The sequence below is a fragment of the Paralichthys olivaceus genome, chromosome 6, assembly GCF_024713975.1.
Source record: "Paralichthys olivaceus isolate ysfri-2021 chromosome 6, ASM2471397v2, whole genome shotgun sequence".
NCBI classification, from domain to species: Eukaryota; Metazoa; Chordata; class Actinopteri; order Pleuronectiformes; family Paralichthyidae; genus Paralichthys; species Paralichthys olivaceus.
The window spans coordinates 19294315-19319671 of NC_091098.1; the positions used below are offsets into that span (position 1 = coordinate 19294315).

Genomic DNA, 25357 nt, shown 5'->3' on the forward strand with positions numbered 1-25357 from the left:
TGACGTATAAGGGATTATGCTTGTGTATACCTGTCGAAATATCATTTTGTGTGTCTTTTTACTGCATGATGATATAATAATTGGTTTCATTTTGTGATCTTTCAGGCATCCATGACAGGTAGTGCGCTTAGTCTATACCTAGAGGAGACCAAGACCAACGAAGACTTGATGTTTCAGTCTGAATTTAGTCCCATTAAAAGAGAGGGAATCAACCACACGGAGTCAAAGACTAAAAGCTGCTTGAACACATCAACTGGAGCCAGAGATGCAGCAGCCAGGGGCAGAGGGGACCTCTGCGACGGTTTGTCCAGTACGACTCTGGCACTGCACAAGGTAGTTTGTGTACAGAGTGACTCTAAACATGAAGGTCTTAAAACCTAATCTCAACAAACACATTCCACATGTGAGAATCTGTTGGCAAGGGACAAGATTTGGTCTGAAAGTCCTCTGGTTTCCTTTTTTAGTTTGAACAATTACGTTTGAGCAGACCAATTGTCTATATAGGTAAACTGTATGTGTGGCAAAACCCATTGACTGAAATGCATTCATATGCAGATCTCTGTAAGTACAGATTCACCAAAATGTCCTCTGGACCTAAAGTCCCCACTTAAATATCCTAGTTTTGTATGGAGAGATGTTGGATTCATGTGATAAAAGAATCAGACTATAAACAGTGTATGACCAATGGAAGATGGAGTCTTCCTTAGATTTCCGCTGTCTACACCCGAAACCCTCCAACATTGGCTGTTGCCCTCTTCTCATATTCCCATATTCATATTCTCATATTTTATGCAAACCTCATACTCTATTTACAATATACATATATATTGCTTGTAATGCAATCTGCAAGATGTGATCCACCGCATGACCAAAACATCTATATCATTATTGACTGTTCCGTCAACTGCTCTCACAGCTTGATGAACAAGGTACAAACAACAGCGTCCTGAGGGAATCCGCCCATTATAAAGTTTAAACCTGCGTGCCTCCTCCACTTGACTCACTCCTGCATCCAGTTCATTATAACTGGACCCAGTGGATACCTGGCCAGTCAGGACCTGCACTGTGTGTGACAAAAACACACAACACCCATTATTACAGCATAACCTGCAGGTGCATGTGAGTACTGTTTGCTGTCATCATTGCTTCTCACCCTGTGAGATGCACAGATGTGAAGTTTTGAAAATGCAAGCATTGAGGAGTCGGCATTCTTACTGGGACTAAGGAGGATCCATTGTTTTTGACTTCTACATGATATCTACAGATGTCCATGTTTGACCATTCCCTAAAGGTTTCAGTGTGTTCGATTTAGTTGAAAGGGATGTATTGGCAGGAATTGAATATGAATAATCCTATTGATGTTTTCACTAGTGGTTTCTTTTCTTTACCCTAGAATGTACCCTTTTATATTTAAATACTCGTGAGCAGGTCCTCTCTACAGAGGCCGCCATGTGTTTTACAGCCGTCCAAACAGGACAAACTAAACACTTTGGACTGAAGCTACCACAGGTTCTCTGTCATGTTCGGAAGGGGAAGATGAGGTGAGGGGTATTCAGCAGCAACATGCAACTTCACAACTAGATGTCACTAAATTCTACACACTGAACCTTCAAATCTGCGTAGAAGCCTCTTGATACTTATGACTGTGCAATGTAGTCTCTGTGTAACTCTAAGGTCCTGTGTGTTTGCAGGTGACCCTACGGAAAGACCTTGAGAGCCATGACTTTGGTTTCAGTGTATCTGACGGGCTCCTGGAGAAAGGGGTTTTTGTCAACATGATCCGTTCTGACGGCCCAGCTGATCAGGCGGGTCTCAAGCCTTTCGACCGCATTCTTCAGGTACTGTTCTCACCATAGATCGTATATAAAAGATGGCCAACATGGAACCCCCCACCCAAGTGAAACTAAAGCATCTCAATATAGCTCATAAAGCCTGCCTCCTCCATGTTAGTCACTGTGACATGGATCAACGCACACGTTAAAGATTCAGTGAGTAAGATTTAGATGAAAGGCATCTATTGGCAGAAAATTTTATATAAAATAATCTAGTGTGTGATCATCTACAATATATAGTACAAATTAGTTTTTTCTTTGGGCCCTTCGGTCCTCTTTGGGTAAGTTTGCTTTTATTCAGTTATTTGACGCCATATAAACATCTGAGACTGACTCATGATTGGTCGAGCATGTGTATTGGCAAGACCTTGCTGCCATCAGCTCCATACCCGATCACTACTCTGCACATTCTGGCTCGTAATGTGCAAGATTCCGGCATTTTCATCATTTATGTTTTAGTTTCATCTCTGGATTGTGGGAGGAAGTGGACATGTGTCATTCAGCTTTATATACAGTCTATGATTTTTGCCCATAGACTTGATCTTTAAATCAATATTGGGAAAATGGTCTTGTTTGCTTTCTTGACTCAGATGAGAAGATCAATACCACTCGTATAAGTGTTTAGTCTGTATTAAGCTGGACGTCTTTTGCTTAGCATAAAGATTGAAAACGACACAATGGCTAGTTTGGTTCTGTGCACTTGTAGCACTCAATAATTAGCTTATAATGTCTATAAATGCTAAATAAAAAGCATAAGATGGTTATCTTGGTTTAGCATCAAGACTGCAAACACAACAATGCCTATAGGCTCTGTGCACTTCTAAATCTCACTAATTAGCCAATCACATGAATGCTAAATATGTGCTGAATAAAAGGCCCCAGCTGGTTAGCTTTGTTTAGGATAAAAAGTGGAAGGTGGGGTAACAGCTAGATAAAAATGTCCATTTTAGCAAAAGGACTTATTATGAGATTATTGTGATATTTCCAAGCAAATGGGAAATGGACAAAAAATAATCTAGGACACAACCAGAATCTTTCCTTTTTCTCACTTCAGCTTTTGGATTCAACAGATGAGATAAAGGATAATTGGCTTAAGTGGTTCTAGCATATTTTTGGTGGGGGGGTTTCCCTAAGCTCAACAACTCTCTCCTGTCTCAAAATGTCAAACTAGTCTCATGTGAACATAAGAGCACGTTGAACGATGAGTTTTCATTGGCTCTGATCTTCCAGGTGAACCGTGTGAGAACCAGGGACTTGGACTGTTGTCTGACTGTGCCCCTAATTATGGAGGCTGGAGACAGTCTGGACTTGGTCATTAGTAGGAATCCACTGGCAGCAGCAGACACCGGGCTGCCTGACGACTGTGACGACCCCTCAAACTCACTGTTCTGCTTTCCCGGACACATGACCAGCAGCATCGCCCTGTGATCGCATAGAAAAAACACCAGTTCTGGGACACACACCAAACATGTCACGCACGGTTTAGTTTGTCACATTGTACCTCAGAGAGACCTTCACACTCATGTTCAGCACGCTGAGCATCCTCTCACATGCACAAACACAAACCGCCACTCTCCACCCTCTGAAAGCATTTGTCACTCACAGAGCTACGTGTTCACTGTTCCCTGTTTTATGTACCATTCAGTGGAGGCTCTGAATCGCCCCACCTCCCTTCCTCCCCCACAACACCTTCCCTCTCCAGAGGCAAAGCCACATGTAGTTATATAACAGGGGACTCATGGCTTCTGACGGAGCCAGGATGTCGACACACACACACACACACACACACACACACACACACGTCTCCGCTCTGGAGTGAGTCAAACGCTGCACGCACGTAGCCACTGCATACATTTACCTTCCTTTCCTATAAGGGGATTCATGTTCTGATTCAAAGAACAAAAATCCAGTTGTGCAAAGTGGATTTTTTTTCTTTGGGTTGAGCACAAAAGACTCTCATGCAATGTTCTATATGCATAGAACACACATGTCCACCCACCCATAGATGGAGGAGGGGGCTGATGGACTGAGTTATTTCAGCCATGTCTTGGCTCACTGCCCTTGTTTCCAGTCTCTCCTCCACACTGCCTGCCCCACAGAGGGGACAGTGCCTCCAAATAGACAGAAAGCTCCCAGCTACTTTCCAAGTATCATGAACTATAATTTAAAGCCCTTATATCTTCATACCACAAATGCTTTTAAAGACCCTCTAACCTTCCTGTTCCAATTGTTTGGTTACTTTCCTTTTAATCCACACACACAGATTGTTTTCAGATGCACGTTCTCCAAGTTTCTTCATCACACCACATTTGCATACACAGCCTACATTTTGAAGAGTTCACTTTCACTTTTTCACGTTTCACTTTCACTGTGAGTCTGAGGTTCTGTATATGGCATTGCACCAGAATAGTTATTTTTTATGGTTTGTGGTCTGTCGCTGATTTTTCCTTAAAAGAATCACATCCTTTACGGAAGAGGATGAAATGCCTTTACATTTTCAGTGATGAACGATTTCACCCTACATCTGACTGGATTGATCATCAGTGGGATTCTATAAGCATGTTAAGCATGCATGAATAGCTTTTCCTCAAAACATTAAAAAAACACTGGATTAGTCTCTGCACCAACTGGATTTCTGTGAGAGTGCTTCCCCCTTTTTTACCATGAAATGGTGTTTTTATAAAGCATATGTGTAACAAATCTGGCGTGTCGATCCAGCTGCCTCTCTGGAAATAAATACTAATTTAGTATCATGTCTTGCCTGATGTGAACATGAGAGATTGATTGGTTTTATTTAGAGACGCCTCAGAGACTGGTTCATCCTTCAAATCTTATTTCTGAATCATGTCTTTTATTAAATGTCTGTACTGAGGTCGATTTTTGAGGTTTTATATTAATTTTATTTATTGTACCCTTTTATTTTACTGTATAATGTATCATGGTATGCAGTGCTTTTTTATTTTTATTGATCGTTCATGCACATACAGTGTAGTGTCTTCATTTAAACTGTGATACTGAATGTGGATGCACATTTCTTTGGGTTGATTTCCACATCCTCCCCGAATATGTCAAGAATCAATTCGAAAGAACTTGAAAGATTAATTGGATATTATTTTATTTTTGTTATTTAATTTATTATAAACTAAGAAATGTATTTCTTTTTATGGAAATAAAATTATGAAACCATAGACAGATTTTTCTCAGCTGTGCAAACAGTGTGTTGTTTAATTTAATTAATCACAGCGATGATTCACACTGAACCAGGAAATGTTTACAGAATTTTACAGAAGGTATAATGCCAAGTTTTTTTGGGTGATTTTAATTGAACTGCAAACTGTTCGGACTAAAATACCTTCAATACTGGAAGCAGTGTAATGAAATATTATTTAGACTCTATATATCACAAGGATGATGACATTGGCGTCTGACTGTTTTTTAAATGCATAAATTGAAGTCTTTGTGGGTTCAGTGTTTTCATGGCCTTTGGACAGACAAGGGGACGCCACATTCATGCCCAAATAAGTCAGTCTTCCCTTTGTGAGTGAGATGTCAATGCAGTTCCCACCTGCTGGGGGTGGGGGGCGTAAGACTAATGGTGGGACAGACACCCTGAAAAATTTAGGACAAGTGTCAACAAGCTGTCACAGGGGAATGGGGGGAGGTGGGAGTCGGGGTGGCATGGGTGGCCTTCAAAGGAAATTAATAATATAAATATAGAGCGCTATTTGAGAGGTGGGATCAAAACGTGCTGCCATTTGTACAAGTGGTTCCTCCTCAAAATAGATATATTGATGAAGGTTGTAAATGGAAGCAGTTCAAAAAAGATCTTATGAACTGCAGTCCAAGTCTCATTAAAATGATACATGGCAGTGGGCAAGGAACGCAACAACTTAGTAAACAGCACAGAGGCTGTGCACACGTGTATTTAATTTAAGCACTGCAGCGATATGCCTGCAGGAGTGACACTGAGCCGGATATCTTAAGACAGATGGGATGATATTGCACTGAAATTCAATCTTTTTAATTATCTGTACATACACGTGTGATACCTCCATTACATAAACACAGGAAAGAGCAGAAAACTGAATGAGAGACAATTCTGTTAATCTGCAGAATTTACAGTATAAGGTAATTATAGCATAATGTATTTCACAGTAATGATGCTACCTGAACCTCAGGGATACAGCAGGGGAATGATGGGGATCTGTAGGATGCTTGAAGAAAAGAGATTCATTTTTGGATATACAGTGACGTACATAAATTAAAAGTGTTAAACTATGCAACATTTGACCTAACTGTACTTTTGAGTACCAGCAGACCCCAAACTAAAAAATATCTCGCTCAAACACGCAGAAATATAAATACTACAGCCTCTGTTCTAAAACATGTCACTGGACTAACACCATGATCATGTCAACAAAAACTAAACATTGCAGTTATCATAAAAGTTGACTTTGAGCAGTTGTATTGTCCAGCCAGGTGTACTTGAAGTCACTGAGTGTATACTAGTGTCATATGTACAGAGGGACATTAATTACTTTGCAGGTGTATTTATATAAAAATGCCTCAGAAATATTTAGAGAGAAAAAAAGAATCATTCAGACAAATAGATCCAAAGAAAAAAAAGATGTTTATTTGTAATCTCTATAGAATGATGCAATATGCATCTCAAAGGGGACAACTGTGAGACAAAATTACTTTGGTACACATGAATTTCCAAGCACAAAATGTCCATGGACAAAGCCGCACAGTACTGTGATGAGTCTTGCACGTGCTTCAGGATAACAACTCATTCGGACTTTACATTTCATTGTTTAGGCTGTTTCAGTGATAAACATTAAATTTACTTTGAATCTGATGCATTTTGAAGGAGCAGAGAATGTCATTGCTTCAATGAACATTGCACACTGAAAAATGTAATCTAGGCTCACAATGTTATTAATATTTAAAAGTGAGATTGCTGAGTTTTAAGTAAAATCATTGATGGTGTAATATGATGTACAGTATAAAATTGTTACAAAAAGGCATATGTGAATTACAAACAATTCAACTTCTACAAACAAAAGTCTACAGTGAACATTAGACACTAATCCAGTGGTAGTTCTGATATTGAAATGAGCACGAGGGAGAGAGCTGTCAGTCTGTTCAGAAAGAAAATGTTATTAATTTAAGTGATGTTCTCACAGGCCCTACTACAAATGATGAATCAGAAAATTTGACTTTTTGAATTTCTACTCTATTTTGTTATTGTCTTATCAATGGGACAACTAGATACTGTATATCAAAGTTTACAATATCAAAAAGTAAGAAGCTAAAATATTTCCTCCTGTAATGTGCTGCAAATGTATCTGCAATACTTGCAACAAATACTACATTAAAGGTGAAACGACATAAAGTGCAAAGAGAGGTTTCAATAAATGCACTGGGACTGACTATAATAGTCACACAGGCAGTGTACAAATACTCTAAAAATGCCACTTTCCATTTCTCCTTTTTTCTTCCTTATCTGATTTTTCCTTATCTATTATTTTTGTCTTGGTAGTTTTAGAGGATGTATCTTATGAATGCATTTCTCACAGTATTTGACCAAGGCCTTGTTGAACTTGGAGGATGTTAAGCAAAATTCACGTATTTTTCCACCGAGCATGTTATGGATATATACTCTTAAGATGTGGCTGGTTTGCTTCTGCTGCAAGCAGAGGTACATTCATTTTCACTGTGGGATACACAACAACAATAATAGATTAGAAGTTAGCTTCGGCAGTGAGGCTGCCACGATCAAGTCAGAGTGTTAAAACATTTTCTTACATTTGCACGATTAATAACTTGTTTAGGTTAGTTAATTTATGAGAAGTGAGAATTCCATCATTTCTTCTAATAAAAAAATAAAATAAAATTCCTCATCTCTCCAGAAATCAACAGAAAGGTAGTAAACACTGAATATGTTCTACCTCAAAATACTGCCTAAACTGAGATCAGTGCCAACTACAGCAACAACAAGTGTAACATCAACAACAATGATATAGTAAAAAATAAAAAAAAACCAACAATAATAACTCTCTTCATAGAAATCAATCCGGAGTATCTCTAAAGTGAATATATGGACAATGTAAACCTACCATGATCAAAGTTAGCAAATATGATAACGCAGAAAGCACAACAATCTTATTCCTCTCACAGAGAGCGCTCACATCATTGTTTCTACAATGGTGTGGGTGGGCTTGATCAAGCCATTGTTCCCGTTTGGGTCCAGGGGCTGTGTCAGCTCGTTTCCCTTCAAGTTGTACTCTTTGGGGCGAGAGCTCACACCGGACTTCGCCGGGGCTGCCACTGCTTTTATCCTCTGAGGGAAAGAGATCAGAGGTTAGACCGTCATCAGTAACCAGAACTATACAAGGGGCAGTTTAGGGCTCGAAGCCATTTTAAATGTCCGACATCGTAATTCAACATGTATCAATTCTGTGTCAAAGATTCATCATTTAAACCATGTTTTCATTTTATTGAAAGAATAGTTGATTAATTCTGAGAACATGTTCATCTTTCTTGCCAAGAGGTCCATTGATACCACTTTCATATCCTTAGCCACCTGCAGCTTAGCTTAATGGGAAGCAGGGGTAATCAGCTAGCCTGGTTGCTAGATGCTAAAGTAGCATGCATTGCCAAGTAACATGAGAAAATCAATACCACACTCGTTACTATGCTAAATGGGAAGCCACAGCTAGCAGCAGATTAGCTTAGCATAAAAACAGGAAGCACGATTAAATGGCTAGCCTGGCTGCTAGATGCTAAAGTAGCATGTATTGCCAAGTTACATGAGAAAATCAATACTACGCTAATGTGTAGGTTAAATGCGAAAAGAAATCCAGTAGCAGATTAGCTTAGCATAAGAAGAGGCAGGGGGACTAAAAGTTAGCCTGGCTGCCTGGCAACCTTAAGACAAGTGGATGTGACCCATTGGGGAAGCGAGGCGACTTATTAGCATGCAGACTGAAAACATTGACCGAGCAAAATTGAAATATTCTGCTGCTACTTTGTACAGTCCCGTCTGTTTGCAAGTCTCTTAATCACAGAATGTTTCAGCTCAAAAATATTTTCTGATCTGTTTGAAGACAGGTTGACCTGACTCCCTACCAACCGTTTCTCTGAGCTGTGTCACCTTCATTAAATGGTATTTCTGTGCACACTAGATGTTGGTAATGCGATCCAAAATTAACGTCTGATATTAAAGCAGCTGCAATTGCTTTCGGAAGTGCTGCAGTTACATTGATTATAGTCGTCAAGCAGGAAAATTAAGAAAACGTCTTTTGACGCCACACGTGCTGCAAAAAGTCAGAACACATGCACATATAGAAATGCACTGCAAATTGAGAAAACAACAAAAATTTTTACAAGGGACCCAAAAAAAGTGATAAACCTGGCTGTAGTTCAATGCTTTGTGAAGTTACATCACCACTGACGATTAGCAGTCTTCAACATTTTCAGCCAGGCAACATATTTAGCATATACACATTAGAGTGATTGATCATCTCATCTAATTCTAGAAAAGAAAGCGTATTTCCCAAAAAAAGGTTGTGTCGGCTAACCTCGATCAGGGGTCCCTCAGACTGCAAGATCTTGATGACCATCACCATTGGGATGCAGATCATGGAGGCCAGGGCCAAGCACCAGCCCACACCGATGGCCCAGTCAGGGTACTCATACACCTTGTTATATGTCAAGGGCTTGTACTTCACCAGGGAAAAGACAAAGCAGCCCTATAGGAATCAAACACACGCTGCTTTTAGTACTTCAGTCGCACACTTCCCTGTGACCTTGAAGGTCATTTGTCAAGTGTAATGAAAAAATTGAAAAACTCTCTGATTGCTCAGACACAATAAACGACAGACTCTGATTTCTCACCATGCACAGGACAGGAGTGATTATGGTCCAGCTCCATTTCATCCATGGGTTTGGTCTGTAGCCAATCATATCCTCAACTGCATCGTAGAAATTATCGACTCCTGTCAAAGAAGAAGACACAAAACATGAGAGCTCACATAACCAAAGGGCATCAGTATAGTGAATATTATAGGTTATCATCACTCTACACCTGTTATTGTTTCCTGTTACAGAACAACCTTTATAACTACCAATAGAAATTAGTAGGTTTATGAACTCTTTATCTCTAAATCTGCCATAAATTGCAGTATATACTGTATATCAACTGGGCCATGTCCCATTATAAGATAAAGAGTTTGAGATCTGTCAGTTAAAACTAGCTTCTAGGTCAATATTCATGCTTCCAGTGTTGATTATAATGAACTTTGTTCTATTGCTTTGTTGACTGTGCTTTACACGTGTCTGATGTCACTGATTAAGCTTGTTTGTACATGTTAACAATATGTTTTCATTGCTGTTGGTCTGTCTGTCTTTCTGTCAACCAACTTTCTTGAAACTTGATGGTAGAATAGACCAGGGTACGACCCATTAAATTTTGGCATTGATCTGGACAAAGGGTCGATCTTGATGAAAGAGATCAGCCAAATTTAGGGAACAAATTTCTATGAGTGTATAATTTAGTGAGGCTTAATTGAATTCAAGGGCTTTATTTTCTTTACAGGAGAAAATCTTCTATTTGGTTTAGCTTTTATTCTTTAAAAAACATGTTAATTTTGTGTAAATGCACAAAATGTGTTTGAAACTCAACTCAAGCAGATTTGATAGTCAAGTGCTTACACTACAAACAAGTGAGAAGACCACAGAGAGTTACCAAAATACATGTATTTGATATGTTAAATATCCAAAACTACTCTCACTCTGGCAGAAAATGTGTACATGTAGTACTCTCACACTAAGAAGTCTTCCACTTCCTTAGATTCTATCTTATGCTCCTCTGAGGGATCCCAACCCTCAAGTTAGGAACTAACAGTGTAGAACACACCCAACAAAAAAGTAGAGAGGGGCTACTGTGCATGATTTAACCACAGTGTCATTATCACAGGCAGTCAGTGGAAACATATTGAATAACAGGGCCTTTCAGTGTGTATACTTTAGATACTGTGGCTGCTGAATGATGTCAGATGATGATTTTTGTAATTAAAAGAATGTGATGGCTTCTCGCAAGAACATGTTGATCTTAGTAGTTTATCACTAGAAGTTGCAGAGTTGATTTAGTTTATATAAGGGTTCTTCTTATTAGACTAAATGTTCTTCCTTCATAATGATGGGTGTAATGTGAGGGGAGAGAAACACGACTATCCAATCACACCCCAGGATTACCACCCCACTCACCACACCCCTGCAGGCAGTTAAACTTATTTAGTGCTGAACCACAAGGGACACCTCTGATTACCCCCATAGAACTCATTTGTCCTACTCTGCAACTCACTGTAATTACTTTAAAAACGACACGCAGGACAAAAACCTATCACATAGAGTTGTTTCCACTTACCATAAACCCAGGCTACAGCAATGCATTCAAAGAATGCAACCCACAAAAGGCACACACCACTGGCTGCATAGTAATCAAAGAGTTGAAACACATACATGCCACCCTGGAAGAGGAAAAAACAGAAAACAGCATTAATTATCCTGATGTGTATGGAAGGAAAGTGAATCATAGAGATAGATGGGGACATTGAAGCAGAGGGGGCAGGTGGGGGTTGTTGAAAGCAGTGCAAAAGGATGCTGGCACTCGACCAATAGAGGCAGAGTTCAACAGGTGCTGCGACGTCACTGAAGCACGGTTAACTGCTAAACGGAAAACGGCATTCCAGCTCGCTCCATTCAGACTCACAGGACGTGAGTGGTGAACGCTGCAGGGAGCCATATTTGGTTGCAAAAGCGCAGCGGTGGGGCGAGTGGAAAATTTGTTATCTCTGAATGCACAGGGTCTCTTTTCCTTTTCTAAACACAGCGAGCAACAGAGGAAGCTCAGCGAGGAGCTTGCTGATGAACTTACTTTCGTTACCATGGCGAGTCCCAGGAGATAGCTCATGAAACACATCACAGCTATAAAGATCTCTCGTCGGTAACCCTTCCTGAGGAGGGCTGGATACAGATCCACAATAGAGGTGATCTGTCCTTCCACTTCGACAAACTGTGGAGGCAAGAACAAAAAGTTCTCAGAGGACAGAAAAACAACAACAACCAGTGTCTCTTTTTATACAGAGCTATATGAATGAGATCTTTTAAATAAGACTTATTACTGTAACACTGGTTTATTGTTATTTATATACCAAGATACAGCAGAAACAAAATAACAGTGAATCAATGTCTCTGTCTCCCCATCTGTGTCTTTGCTGTGCGTGCTCATAAGCTACATAATGTCATAACATTATGAATTTGGTCCCATTTATCAATGTGCAGTGGCTTTATGCTCCAAGGGCACGCCCTCTTTGTTGCATGAGGACCAAACAAAAACCCCTTACATAACAGTGGCATGTGTGTGTGAGCAATGTTAACAATATATAGCATTCAGAGCTATAAATCTGCATGAAATTTATGGTTGAGTAAAGCACCCACACATGCACACACATGCATGCACGCTTGCATACTGTCACCGGCAACATTTCTAAATAGCTGCACTTGCATGACTATTTACATGTGCTCAAATTTAGAGCATTGGCCTGATCTTGCATTTGGCTGAGATGAGTAGCGGGCCATTTGCAGGACTGAGTTAGCACAAGACTAGAATTACACTTGGATGCAGGAAATGTGATACTGCCAAATAATCACTCTAGTGCACACTTGGGTTTTGTCTACTTAGATTATCTTGTCTCAATCAAAGCTCTGCCTCTGATCATATCCAGATAATGGCTTGTGAGCTATCATAAAGACTCCTGCTGACTAAATGTTTAACAAACCTCTATCAGCTTCTAAAAACTTAATTTGTGGCTTTACAGAGCACGAGAAGGGGCCTTAAACCTTACACAGAGCAATCGAGCGTGGTTGTAAAAAGTCTTTGTGGGAACAGGCTGCATTACTTGGCTGTCAGCTATCTGATCCCTTCAAGACATTAGATATGGATCAGAGAGACACTAAATGTGTTTTACACATTGAGGAGTGGCAGGAACCATCTAACCTGTGGGACCAGGGAAGTGTACACCAAACAGCTACTCTGTATATAGCTTGACAGCAGATTGATTATGAAAAAATCCTGACCTGGCTGTCGAGGCCCAGAAGCAGCAGCATGATAAAGAAGAGAATGGCCCAGAGGGTTGGCATCGGCATCATGGACACAGCTTTGGGGTAGGCGATGAAAGCCAAGCCGGGACCTGGAAGCAGAACAGAGTGGGGATGGGGAGAAGGGGGCAGAGGACAGATTTAACATTTCTATCTGATTTCAGCTTGGACGACATACGGTAAGGGGATCTGTAAAAATAATGGAAAGGAAATGCAATCTAATTTGGCCAACAGTTGAGGTAAGATAAATTTAACTGGCTTGAGTGTTGATTCTTTGGTTACAGGGTTTTCTCACGCTGCAGTCGTCTTGCTTGTAAGTAGTTGCAGGACAAATACCAACAACTACATTGTCTACTCTATTACTCAAGACATAGTAGATACCTGCCAACAGTATTGTCCATAAAATAAGCAGAACACTATTTATTAGGCTCTTTTGATGCTTTACATTTTATATATTGTTCTGCATATGGCACAGTTAAATCATTTTTTACCTGTGCTGGCGTATCATCCATTCTTTACATTAGATCATCTTTATATATATTTATATATGCAAAATTACTACTGTCTGTAAGAGGTTAAACTGCATTCTGTTGTACTGGTGCAAACTGTGTGCAGTAAAGGGGACTCACACAAAGTCAACAATAACATAGACTAATGCCTCAACTGAAGAGTTTAGCAATAAAATCCAAATAAATAGTTTGTGTTTTCCTATATTAAGGAATAAATATGTAGAATCTATGTGTTTATGTCACACAGAGTCTACATACATGTACATCTATGTCCATCACAGAATCATTGTCATTGGTTTCACATCATTATATTCAAGTTACAGTCTTACAGATAGCAAAGGTTTGATTTTAAATGAAAAGAGCAGGCATGCTGAAATAAGACGCATCTCCTTCAAAGTCCACATGAGAAGCAGGAGCAGAACCGGTGGCGTCCACCTCGCTCAGGAGATCCACAGCTTGTAAACAGAGCAGTGCGCACACAGTAGAGTACATACAGAAGGGTGCCAATCTTCTCAGCAATGTCCCCTGGTCAAAAAGACGTAAAGTAAACTACAAGACATAAGCAGGTTGGATGTGGCACGTGAGGACAACGGGTGCAATTGAGCGCCTGTAAATAATGATGATAGAGCAGAACCGCAGTTCAATCTGTGGCTTAAACACACAGCACTTGACCAATTCGATGTAATCTGTCCTCAGAAAGGAAGAACAAACTGTATTTCACACTGAATTAACAATTCTTTTTCTTTGAAGGCTTTTCTTTCAAGGAGTGTGCAGTTGCCGATACCTCTACATTTCAGCATCATCATTTCTGATGACTTTAATTAATTCTTTATATTTTTTCCATCATTTTTTTAAATTTTCAAGTTTCCAATTGTCTGTCTTTCTTTTTTTCCGCAGCAGCACCCACCGTTACTGCTACCGTCACCTTGGACCCTCGTACCTGACTCTGCCACATCGGCAATGTCCACCCCTTGTTCTTGTGCCATGAAGCCCAGGACGGAAAATATTGCGAAGCCAGACACAAAACTGGTTCCGCTGTTGAGGCCTCCCAGCAGCAAACAGTCCCTATGTCACACATATGTCGAGGAGGTTGTTAATGAACACAGGTGGAACCGAAGTTCCCATTTTCTTTTCACGCAACCGTCTCTGACACGAGTTGCTGTCACTACTACAGTCCCACTCATCCCTGCGGCAACGCAGCTCACCTGTAGCAGTTGTATTTGTATTTGTTGTAGCTCCCCAGTGATGTCATGGCTCCCAGGCAAATGGCGTAGGAGAAGAAAATCTGGGTTCCTGCATCAATCCACACCTGAGGAGACAGAGAAGGAGGTGCACTGACTTTACTCTGTTATTACAACACATGTTGAATTTGTTTTGATGAAACCTAAAAGAAAAAGAAATAATGTCATTAGCATTTAAAACTGAAGATCTACTACCAAAGTGAATTATTTAGATCCTGAGCGTTAGATGAGACGACTGGTATCCCTCCCATGAAGATGGTGGATGTTGTTGGTATCATCTAATTCTCAGCAGCACACTAAGTAAACATGGTTTCCCAGATGTTAAACTTTCCCTTTAATACCTGTAGACAGAAATGTAACTAAAAAAGTAGGTTTTGAATCGTACCTCTGGATCTTGGAGACGGGTCAGGTTGGGGTAAAGGTAAAATTTGATTCCTTCACTTGCCCCAGGCAGAGTCACACCACGGACCAACAGCACTATTAACATCACGAATGGGAAAGTCGCTGTTATGTACACCACCTAAACAGGACAGAGGAATTATTACTAACAATGCAGAAGAACAGTTATAGACTGAAGACTCATCAACTTTGAGATATGATGGAATCAGCACACTTCTAAATAAACATTACTTCCCTAGTTCTTAAGTCTTACTCATATTTTTTTCCAAATAGAAACACTGTGTTTGTCATGCCCTTGTGATTCAATCTGCCTTTGTATTGTTCTTTATGTTATTATATGTATCAGTGTGAATGTACTTGTGCTCAATAGCAACAATGAATACCTAGAACAAAAACTGAGACACAGCAGCAGCTTCTGTCCAGCTAACAGAAACAGACTGAGAGCTGAGGAGCGACAGAAAGACAGAAAGTCTGGCCAAGAAACAACTTGCAGGGCAGCGCTGAGACTTGTGTCTCTACATCAACTAAATCAACCTTGTTTCTAAAACTGTGGCTGATCTCTGAGCAACAGTGTTTTGTCACTGACTCATTAGGGTAGAAAAGTAAAAGGCCAAACAGGATCCAAGCAACACAATAAGTAAAGTATACACTTCATCACTCACTTTCCCAGTGGACTTGACTCCTTTCCAGATGCAGAAGAAGCAGATTACCCACACTGCAAGGAGACACAGGGCCAGGTCCCACTTCAGGGGCCCAATGTCCTCGATCCCAGAGGAGATGCTCAGGACATTGTGTCTACAGACGAAACACAGAGGCACCAGTTAATGGTAGTTTGTAGGATATGAAACATAAAAATGTCATCTTGCACGTTTTTAAACAAAAACAGAAGTCATTGAATCACTCGAGACCATGAACACAAGAGAATAATTAAGAGGATAAAGAATAGAAAAAGTTTAAATGAAACACATAACTCGGCCTTTCACTGCTGTTCTGTTACTTGTCATGAGTCTGAGGACACTTAAATGTTGAGAAGATTATCTGAAAAACTTTGAATCTTTGTGCTTATGTTGTGATACTTACCAATCAAGTTCAAAGGTGTAAAAATAGGCCATGAAAAACATTGTATTTCAGTTTAGACTCTGAGCTGCATGAAAGGTGCAGTACAAATAAAGTTTATAATAAACTGGAAGACATTTAAAAATACTGAAGTAAACTGTGCAGGCAAGATAAGATGGCAGCGTGTTACGCGCCTGACCTCATGCGTGCATGTGTGTGTTTGATGTGCTTTCCATGAGTACTCACTCCCAGAACTCTGTGACGGGGGAGGTGAAGTTGGTAATGTTGGCTGCCAACCAAAGGGTCTTGTTCCTGCGGACCGTGTCCTCCACACAATACTCTGTGTTCCAGGGCTGCTTGCATTTCGCCCAGGGCAGCTCAGGCTGAAAGCACTGAAACAGGTAGTAGAGTCCCCAGGCCAAGATCACGATGTAGTAGATGTTCAGGAGAGACACGATGACAATAGAGGCGTAGCCAATACCTGCGAAGAAACAGAGGGCGGATTTCAACATCAGTTCTATATAGTCTCAGCTGAGCACTGTGATTTCTGGTCTTTTAAAAATAAATTTTTACAAATGAGCTTTTGTTTGTTGGATGACATAAACTGCTTTCATACATTGGCTGAACTTTATTCTCTTGAAATTATTGTAAAACGGTGTAAATGTAAGTCTGAAGGATTCACCGCAAGCATTGATGATGTTTGTAGAATGCAACAGACACAAGACTGAAAAAAATTACATTCTTTTGGTGATAAGGGTCAAAGTGCTTTAAACAAAAAGACATGATCTCAGAAGCAGAATTTATAGATTATGTCCTGCCTGACATGTTCTTCCCAGGAGCCACCCCTCACTTTCCAGACATTTTCTGGAGTTCATGTCTGAAAGTGTCTCTAGAGGACAGGCCTACAATATTTTCTCTGGTCTTTACCCTTTAACATGTTCAGCATGGGTGTCCCTACCAGCAGCAAGACTCCAAACACACATAATTCACATTTAAGATGCAATGTGATGCATTATTGTAAAAATGTAACTTCTCATTTTGCTGCAGTGATGAAGAATTATGTGCTTGGGTGTGTCAGTGCAGTATGACATCACTGATGGGTGTGGTTTCATGTGTAATACAGAGCATTCATTGATGCAGCACATTATTAAATATCTTCACATTCAAACTTTATGCAAACTATTTAACCTCAAATGGGGGATAAGGCTGCTGAGCAAACTCGGAACAACTTATTCATCATGGACTAACCGCCTATATTACCAACTGTTGTTAGGTTCTTAGTGTTGGGCTATTTTTAGATGACTTTGCCATGAATCTGGACGCAGAAATCCCCAGTACTCTTCCACTGCTTCAGAGTATTTATAAACTCATCATCTCTATCACCCCCAGCTCCTCATTCCCACATACCGAATGCAAACTGATAGACATCTCATTTCTATGACGTGGGTGTGTGTGTGTGTGTGTGTGTGTGTGTGTGTGTGTATGTGTGTGTGTGTAGTCCACAGTGTGTTGGTGTGTGCTCGGTAAAGTCATGAATTCACTGTGTGATAAAAACACAGGGAGGTGGGAGGAACAATGGGAGACTTGTGATTTGCCAGTTTTGTGGCCACTTGTGGATTTCACTGCCGTGTCAGACGCCAGATGGACAGGCAGCAGCCTCAGCATTTCTTGAATAGCGGAGCCCGTCTGCAGCTGCTAGAGATCCGGTGCCGCGCTTTTTCCTCCCTTTTCATGTAACGTTGCCCATGTGAACATGAGTAAGGGCGTCATGGCAGCTGCTGAGGTTGCTCAGTGCAACAGCTGTTGCTCAAAAGAAGAGGGGCTGTTCCTCAGAGGAATGACCGGCCCTGGAGTGTCTTAAAAGTAAACTTATGGTGAGAGAACCCCACCCTGACAACTCATTCAAGGAGGACATTTATAATATAAAACAAGTGGATCCACACTGCAGCTTCGTGTCAACAAAGACCATCACATACTGTATTGTCATGTGGACCTGTTGTATGAGATTGTCCCCATTGTTCGGCAGCTTGACTTATTTATTTATTGATTATCTGTTTCCGTGGTAACCAAGACCTCATCAGTCCATTACACACACCCGATCTCCCATGCACAGATGACTTTAAACTTTAGAGTACCTTCAAGCATGTGCTCTTTGTATTTTATTATATTTAATGTAAATAGGTCTAATTAAAATCTATATATTTATACTTATTTATATGTGTGTGCATGTGTGTATGTAAAACCTCTATGTGAAGCTGACCTCTGCAGTTAAAAAGAATTACTTTTCACTGTCCACGTTTCTGGGACTCGTTGTTCAGCTCCTGCTTTGTTTTGCTGTTTAATGTTGTTTACACAAAATAAACCACCCTAATAAAGTAAGACTGTTCTGATAACCTGGGGTGTTGGCCTGAGCACAACACATCTGACTGTTGAATACTGGACTGAAACAGGAAGACAACCAGAGCTTACTTCTCATTCAAATGAGGCTTTTACTCAGCATTGAATATGCAATAATCTAGTCAGGGGATATTTATGCTGCGATAAACAGCCTCTATTTCTGTGAGTGAATCTATGCAGTGTTAATGTGTTTGGACTGACCAGTGAAGATGGGGCAGAGCTTGGCCCAGCAGGTGATACCTCCTTCAGAAGTGTACTGGCCCAGTGCAACCTCCAGGAAGAAGACGGGCAGGCCGCCCCCAAACAGGAAGATGAAGTAAGGAATGAGAAATGCACCTGGAGAAGAGAAACAGGATCAACTCAGAGTAATCCTAGAGCTGCAGTGAACATGTTTTTAGCTCTTTGTTTTTACCTCCACCATTTTTATAGCAAAGGTAAGGGAACCGCCAGACGTTTCCTAATCCGACGAAGCCTCCGGCCACAGACAGGACAAAGTCGAGCTTACTGGACCATTTCTCCCTCTGAGGAACCTTCCCCTCTGCCTCGTCCTCGGGCCGCGTGCCTGGGCTCTTCCCCGGCGAAGGTTTCAGGGTGTCCTTATGGAAGTCCTTCAAGCATTGGAGCTTCTCTTTTTGTGCCATGCTGTGGACGGCAGAAAGGAAAATGGAAACATTGATGGAGGGAGACAAAGAGGCAGAGACAGAGAGAGAGAAAGACAGAGAGACAGAGAGGTGAGAGGGATAAGACGCAGATAGAGAGGAGCATTAGGGAGATAATGCTGTCTCCTGATTGTGTTACAGCTTGGGTACATGATATACAGCACTATGCTGCTAATCTTGCTAATCTGAAAGACTGCTGCATTGAGGTCATCCAGATTGGAGCAATGATCGGTGGAAACATGGAGCAAAATCAAGTTGGAAAATGAAAAATATGTGCAAACATATGCTTAAAACCTTGCGATGGTGAGCATTGTTAAAACACAAGCCCAGTCACACACGGTTTTTGCATTTCACAATTTTCTGGGGCAATCAAACAAGGAGAATACCCACTGTGCTTATTTATCAGTCACAATCAACCAATCAATCAGTTTATAGATAACAGGACATTTTGTTTTCAAGTAAAAACATCTATATACTATATATCATGTGTTTTATTTTGTATTCATGCGGCACAGAAAGTAGTGTGATGCTTCACTCTCAGGGTGGATTTTTCTGCTCAGAGGGGGGCACATTGTCACTGGAGGAAGAGGAAGGGAATGTTTGGACATGCTGCTGAGACCTGGCCTGAACCTTGGGCAAAGTGTTTCTTTTCGCTTTCTCTTATGCTACTGTATCAGCAACAGGTCAGCCCTCTGTAATCCAAATTTAGAGGATGAGGGGGTAGATATCCCGTTTGCATTCCCTAAGCACTTGCCTCACACAGGAAGACGCAACAGCTTTAAGTTCCCAGAGTGTTTACACTGTAAACTGTCTTTCCAAGAAAGACAGGATTTGTTATTACCGGCCGAGGTGTCCTGTATCCCCCGCTCAAGCCAAAAAGAAACCCTAATAGGACAGGATAAACTATGTGTCAGGAGTGACTGTGATTTAAGCTCCCAGGCTGGGACACCATATGGAACACAGGAGAGGACAATGAGAAAGCTCAAATTCATCATACGCTCTAAGATTAGTAGTAATACAAGAGGAAAATATTTCTTTCTTAAAAGAGAAGTTGGCCGAGCGACTTCAAATATACTCCCCCTTAACTCTTGTGGGCCAATGGAAAAAAAAAAAATCTGACTGCCTTGTTCATTGAAGCTCAGATGAAAGAACATTTTGTACAGAAAAGTTTCTACCCTGCAAAATATTACAACTCCGCTGAAAACAAAGTGGAAAACTGTGGAATGTGAAAGAAGCAGAAGGAGGTGAACAGATTTCAGGATGGTAACTTTAGACTTTGAAATAAAATAGTGATGATGCTCATAATAACATCCACCTCTCAGGAGCTGCCATACATGAAGAAACCTCTCACATTCCTACTGGGAACTGTGTGACTCCTCACTTAATTAACGCACGAACAACAAGCCCTGCATCCCCTGAGTGTGTGTGTGAGTGTGAGTGTGTGTGTGTGTGTGTGTGTGTGTGTGTGTGTGTGTGTGTGTGTGTGTGTGTGAGTGTGTGTGTGTGTGTCATCGTTTTCTGTTTTTTTCCTCTCTTCCTGTTATGCATGACAAGTCAACATGAACCGCTTTCCATTCTCAAACCTTCTTACGTAACTGGATCAGTAGTTGCCCACTCGGTTTCTCATCCTGTTTCAACCCCCCCCCCCCCCTCTCTCTCTCTGTCTGTCTCTCTCTCTCTCTATCTCTCTTTATCCCCCTTTCCGTGCACACCTCTCTCTCTCACCTGGTTGCGTGCTGTCACGAGCCCATCAGATAACACTAAACGCCAACTGTCCCTGAGAATAAACCCAGACGCGCACTTCACCTGAAATTCCCTTATAATAAAAAAAATAATAAAGATGCGCAACTGAACTCTATCCAACAGGGATCGTTCTGATAACACACTCGATGTGCCTTCTCTGTTCATTCAACTTTTTCAACACGCAAACTGAAATCTCGAAATCTCCTAACTAGTGATTCTTAAGCAAATACATGCAACAAATAACACATGTGAAATCAGAAGAGACCCTAAAAAAACGCATTCAAACTAAAAGATAATAACAAAGCAAGAGTCTTTTCCAGCAGAGCAAAGAGTAAACTTACATTTCCTTCATGGCTGCGACTGTGTGTAATGTTCCTCTCTCTCAGCTGTCACCATTCCACTGTACTGAAAGTCTTTATGCAGACACGGGTCACCAGAAGAGCTGACAACAGGGCCCGCCCCCCGGACTCTAAGACAATTAAATCCAAAGTGGAGATTGGACGCAGCCTCGCAGTGACTGACAACTCAGGTACCAACGTGGGAGACTGTAAATTTCCACTTCCCACTACTACACACACACACACACACACACACACACAGCCCAGAGGTGGTGGGGGACGAGTGTGTCACACATACACACACACACTCTCTTTATTCATGTTGGAGACACAGAGGACAAGTCAGAGGAAAAGAAAGGCAGAGCTGTTCTTCAGGCTTGGTCTTGAATTATGATCTGCTACAAATGCATTGAATGAAAGCAGAGTTGACTTTATTTTTATGATTTTATTTTTACATGCAGCACAGTTTCATAACCAGCTCCCTCCATAACATCGCCGTGCCACTTCCAAGCATCTCTGTGCAAAAATTAACTTTATTCATGAGTGTGTGTGCTGTGATCATTTTTGAATCACTATCCTCTGCTCTGGTTTGTTATCTGGGAAATGTAAACCAGTACAGTATCAGCATATAACAAGGCCTAATAAGGGAATATGTCTCCTCTGTGTCCTTCGTCTGCGGTCTGTTTAGTTACCACTCACTGTTCTCAGAGAGCACAATGGCCTGACAAAGTCTGGCACTCAAGAGTCAACTTAAACTGATGAACTCCTCATAGGGGTTTATAATGTTAAACATCAACTGATGATGAGCCACAGACAAACACAAACAGACACACACACAAACAGACACACACACACTCACCTTTAAAACCTCTTAGAATTGCACCACAACATAATCCATCATATTTTAGTCTGTGTCATGCTCTGTATACTGTTATGGTTAAGTGATCTTTGAGAGACGCTGTCAATATTGTGTTAAAAACAGATAAATATAGAGTTCCCCTTAAAGTAAAAATAAAATGAAAACCTTGTGGAAAAATATGTTGTGTGGAGCAGATGTGTGTGTTTGTGACTGTGTTGTTTTTAGGAGAGATATTATCTGAAAACCTAAAACTCAAACCAAATAATAAATAACAATAAATGTAAAAAGGTATAAATTACTCATAGTTTATTTATGTGTTAAACCATTCCTTCAGTTAGAATACAATACAATATTCAATTTGTATTAATATTATAAGCTTATTTCTCACACACAAAAAACATGAAGCGGGAAAGTCAAACTGTCAGAATCAGCTGTAGATTCAAAAATAATTTAAAAGTGATAAACAATGTCCTCACAGATCCCTGAAGGTTCCAGGTCCACAGTTTGGGAACATTGTTTTCAGCACCAGCAGCTTAAAAGGGACGTCTACACCTCAGGTTTTATCCTGCTGAGAGGACGGATTGGGGTTATTAAAGGACACATGTCAATTAATCATACACTCGATGCGGCAGCAACAGAAAAAGTAGGTTAAGTATGTGCCAGTAAGCAAATGGTATAAGCTGTAAACGTCTTAGTTCATCAGACCTACTTCAGCAGACTCTCCTCTATATACAGTACATAGCACACATTCATTGACTCATCCACTTATCCACTCATTCATCCAGTGGGTGACTTGCAGATATGGACAGTGAAGGTGCACCTGGAGCCTGCAGGGAAAAAGTAAATGTACTTTTTGCCCCAAACATGGAATATCATTGTAAAGCCCGAGTGCACCTCAACGCATCACAGCAGCCCTCCAAAAAGAACAAACAGAAACAAGGAACATGTTCTTATCAGTTATAAACACAGGAAACAGGGTTCAAAGACCAAACAGCTTTTTCTTTTCATAACCAAAGAGCATTTGCTGTACAAATGAGAAAAAGAAAATAGTACGTGTGTTTAGATTCATTTACATGTTGTTATGTTTATTTGACTATCATACTCAAACCCTTAGGTCATCAATGATTTATGATCATTTATAACTGTATTAACACTTGTTAAGTTTTAAGTTGTTACTATTAAAAATTTATCTCTAAAGCATTGGTAAATTATTTATCATTAATAATTCAATCAATTAAACATTACCATTATTGAATTATTCAATGGCCACATTATTGGCCAGTAAATCATTTACTAATGTTTCTTGGATCACTCCAATAACAACAACATGTGCAGCGGTTAAAACCACAGACTGTAAAGCCCAATTCATGCTTCTGCGTCATATATACGCCATAGCTCCGGCATAGCTACGTGTAGTCGGTACCCTACGCAGAACCCTGCATAAACCCTGATATGCACCTCCCCAAAACGTGACCACGGGTCAAGGCGATGCCGACTGCAAGAGCCGTGATTGGTCCGCTTGGTAGCATCGTATTTCCAGTATATCCAGAATCTCCTGCTTTGCCTCACTGAGTTTATTGGTTGAACAGACCATCTCCTACGACGTCTTTCTTTTCTTCGTTGCAGCTCTTGAAGTAAAAGTAATTGCTCTTCAACATCAATCAGCTCCAACATGTAACAAACCATCTGGCGCTTCAGGTTAGCAGATTTTAGCATGTAGCTGAAATACTGTGAGGCTTCACAGTGCTGCTAGCATCACTGTAAGGTAAGGCGAGGCGGTTTTATTAAGAAAAGCATCTGTCATACACATAAGGGAAGTTTCAAGCTGCTGAAATAAAAGGTCAAAGAGTCTAACCAGTCAAAGTGGATTTTAGTTTCTAATAATAGTGTAAAACACATATACATATAACATCAAATATTTATCATTTATGCCAGTGGAGTAGACTAGACTGCAGTTCACTGTAGCGTCTTAATCCAGAGCATCAGCCAAACAGGCGGTACGACCACGTTTGTACGTCATCTATTGCAAGGAGAGTGTCTCTTCCATTAATACAAAGTATTATGTACTTATCAAAATATTCTAAATAAATCATCATCTGCTGTGTCTAGTGAGATAAGAGCAACTTTATTATTGATTTAAAACCAGGAATAGAAGGCAAGTAATCTTGGTTATAATCAAGGGAGCTGTTTTTATACTGAACCAGAAATGAAGCATTTCATTGTACGGTTTTATTACAGAGATAGACTCAAATCAGAATCCAGGAACAAAGAGACTGTTTATTACTCCTTATTTTTATGCAGTGCATGGGTTTTACCCGTTTCAGTGATGGGTTCTGCTACAGAGAACAAAAGCTCTGTCAAGTGCTTTCCTGATGCCTGAGGTGAAATGGCCAGGAAACAGGAAAGTGAGTGAAAGAAATCGCAAGTTTGGACGCTCACTGTTTGTAACTGTGCAAAAAACATCCCTGAATCTAAAGTAGCTGAACACACACAGAGGAAGGAGAGCTTTATTGTGTCGAGTTATATTAGCAGGAAAGAAAACATCTGAACGTTCAAAGCAAAGTCATGTTTATTACTATTACAGTGGATTTACCTATAGTTATATCAACTCTTAAGAGGAGACTTATTCATGACATTATTATGGTTCCACAACTCAGACACAACACTGTTGTAAAACTTCAAAATGAAAACTTGACACATCATGTTGAGAAAAGAGGAATAAATCACGCTGTGTTTGATGCATCTTGATGATCCAGGTCTCTGTGAAGGCGTGACAATGGGATGTATTAAACCCACTCAGGCTGCACATGTGCAGGGCCCAGATTTTTGCGTTACACTTCTGGCTGCAGACACACAATGACGATAGTGTATCACTGACAATGAAAACCTTCCACTACGTCCAGGCAGAAAGAAAGTTGAAACTAATTTGGGAGCAGAAAAGAGGAATGGGGAAGACGATCGAACCACTTCTTATTTGAGGACGACCCGCTCTCTCCCCTGAGCCAATGAGAGAAATTAAGAACAGCAGAAACTTGAACTAGAGTGGCACCCTCAATGGAGTACATACCTCCACCAAGACCCAACAGTCCCTTAAATTCAAGGACACATTATGTTATCTCAGCTGCACATTGCTGGTAGTTACAGTTTGTAGCCATTGTTAC

General features: G+C 40.6%; 2 protein-coding genes across 8 annotated transcripts in view; one reads left to right on the top strand and one right to left on the bottom strand.

The window, feature by feature from the left end:
- Positions 1-5024, top strand: part of LOC109635305 (glutamate receptor-interacting protein 2-like) — a 31491-nt gene extending 26467 nt beyond the window's left edge. For 5 of the 7 annotated variants that reach the window (XM_069525880.1, XM_069525882.1, XM_069525883.1 and 2 more), the window contains 3 exons: positions 106-336; positions 1692-1838; positions 3063-5024. In XM_069525880.1, coding sequence (XP_069381981.1) covers positions 106-336; positions 1692-1838; positions 3063-3260 — 576 coding nt within the window. In that variant the 3' untranslated portion in view covers positions 3261-5024. The remainder of the gene's footprint in view (positions 1-105; positions 337-1691; positions 1839-3062) is intronic. The other 2 variants (XM_069525881.1, XM_020096418.2) reach the window with 1 other exon arrangement.
- A 1419-nt stretch (positions 5025-6443) lies between these two features.
- On the bottom strand, positions 6444-21559 carry slc6a6b (solute carrier family 6 member 6b). Its single transcript, XM_020096204.2, has 14 exons — positions 21341-21559; positions 19010-19239; positions 18799-18933; positions 16447-16681; positions 15807-15939; positions 15131-15265; positions 14710-14813; positions 14445-14569; positions 12975-13087; positions 11773-11910; positions 11263-11365; positions 9732-9832; positions 9416-9586; positions 6444-8175 (listed from the first exon to the last, which is right to left on the bottom strand). The coding sequence occupies exons 1-14, from the start codon at positions 21349-21351 to the stop codon at positions 8020-8022; spliced, it is 1890 nt and encodes a 629-aa protein (XP_019951763.1). The 5' UTR covers positions 21352-21559; the 3' UTR covers positions 6444-8019.
- Between the last annotated feature and the right edge of the window lie 3798 nt (positions 21560-25357).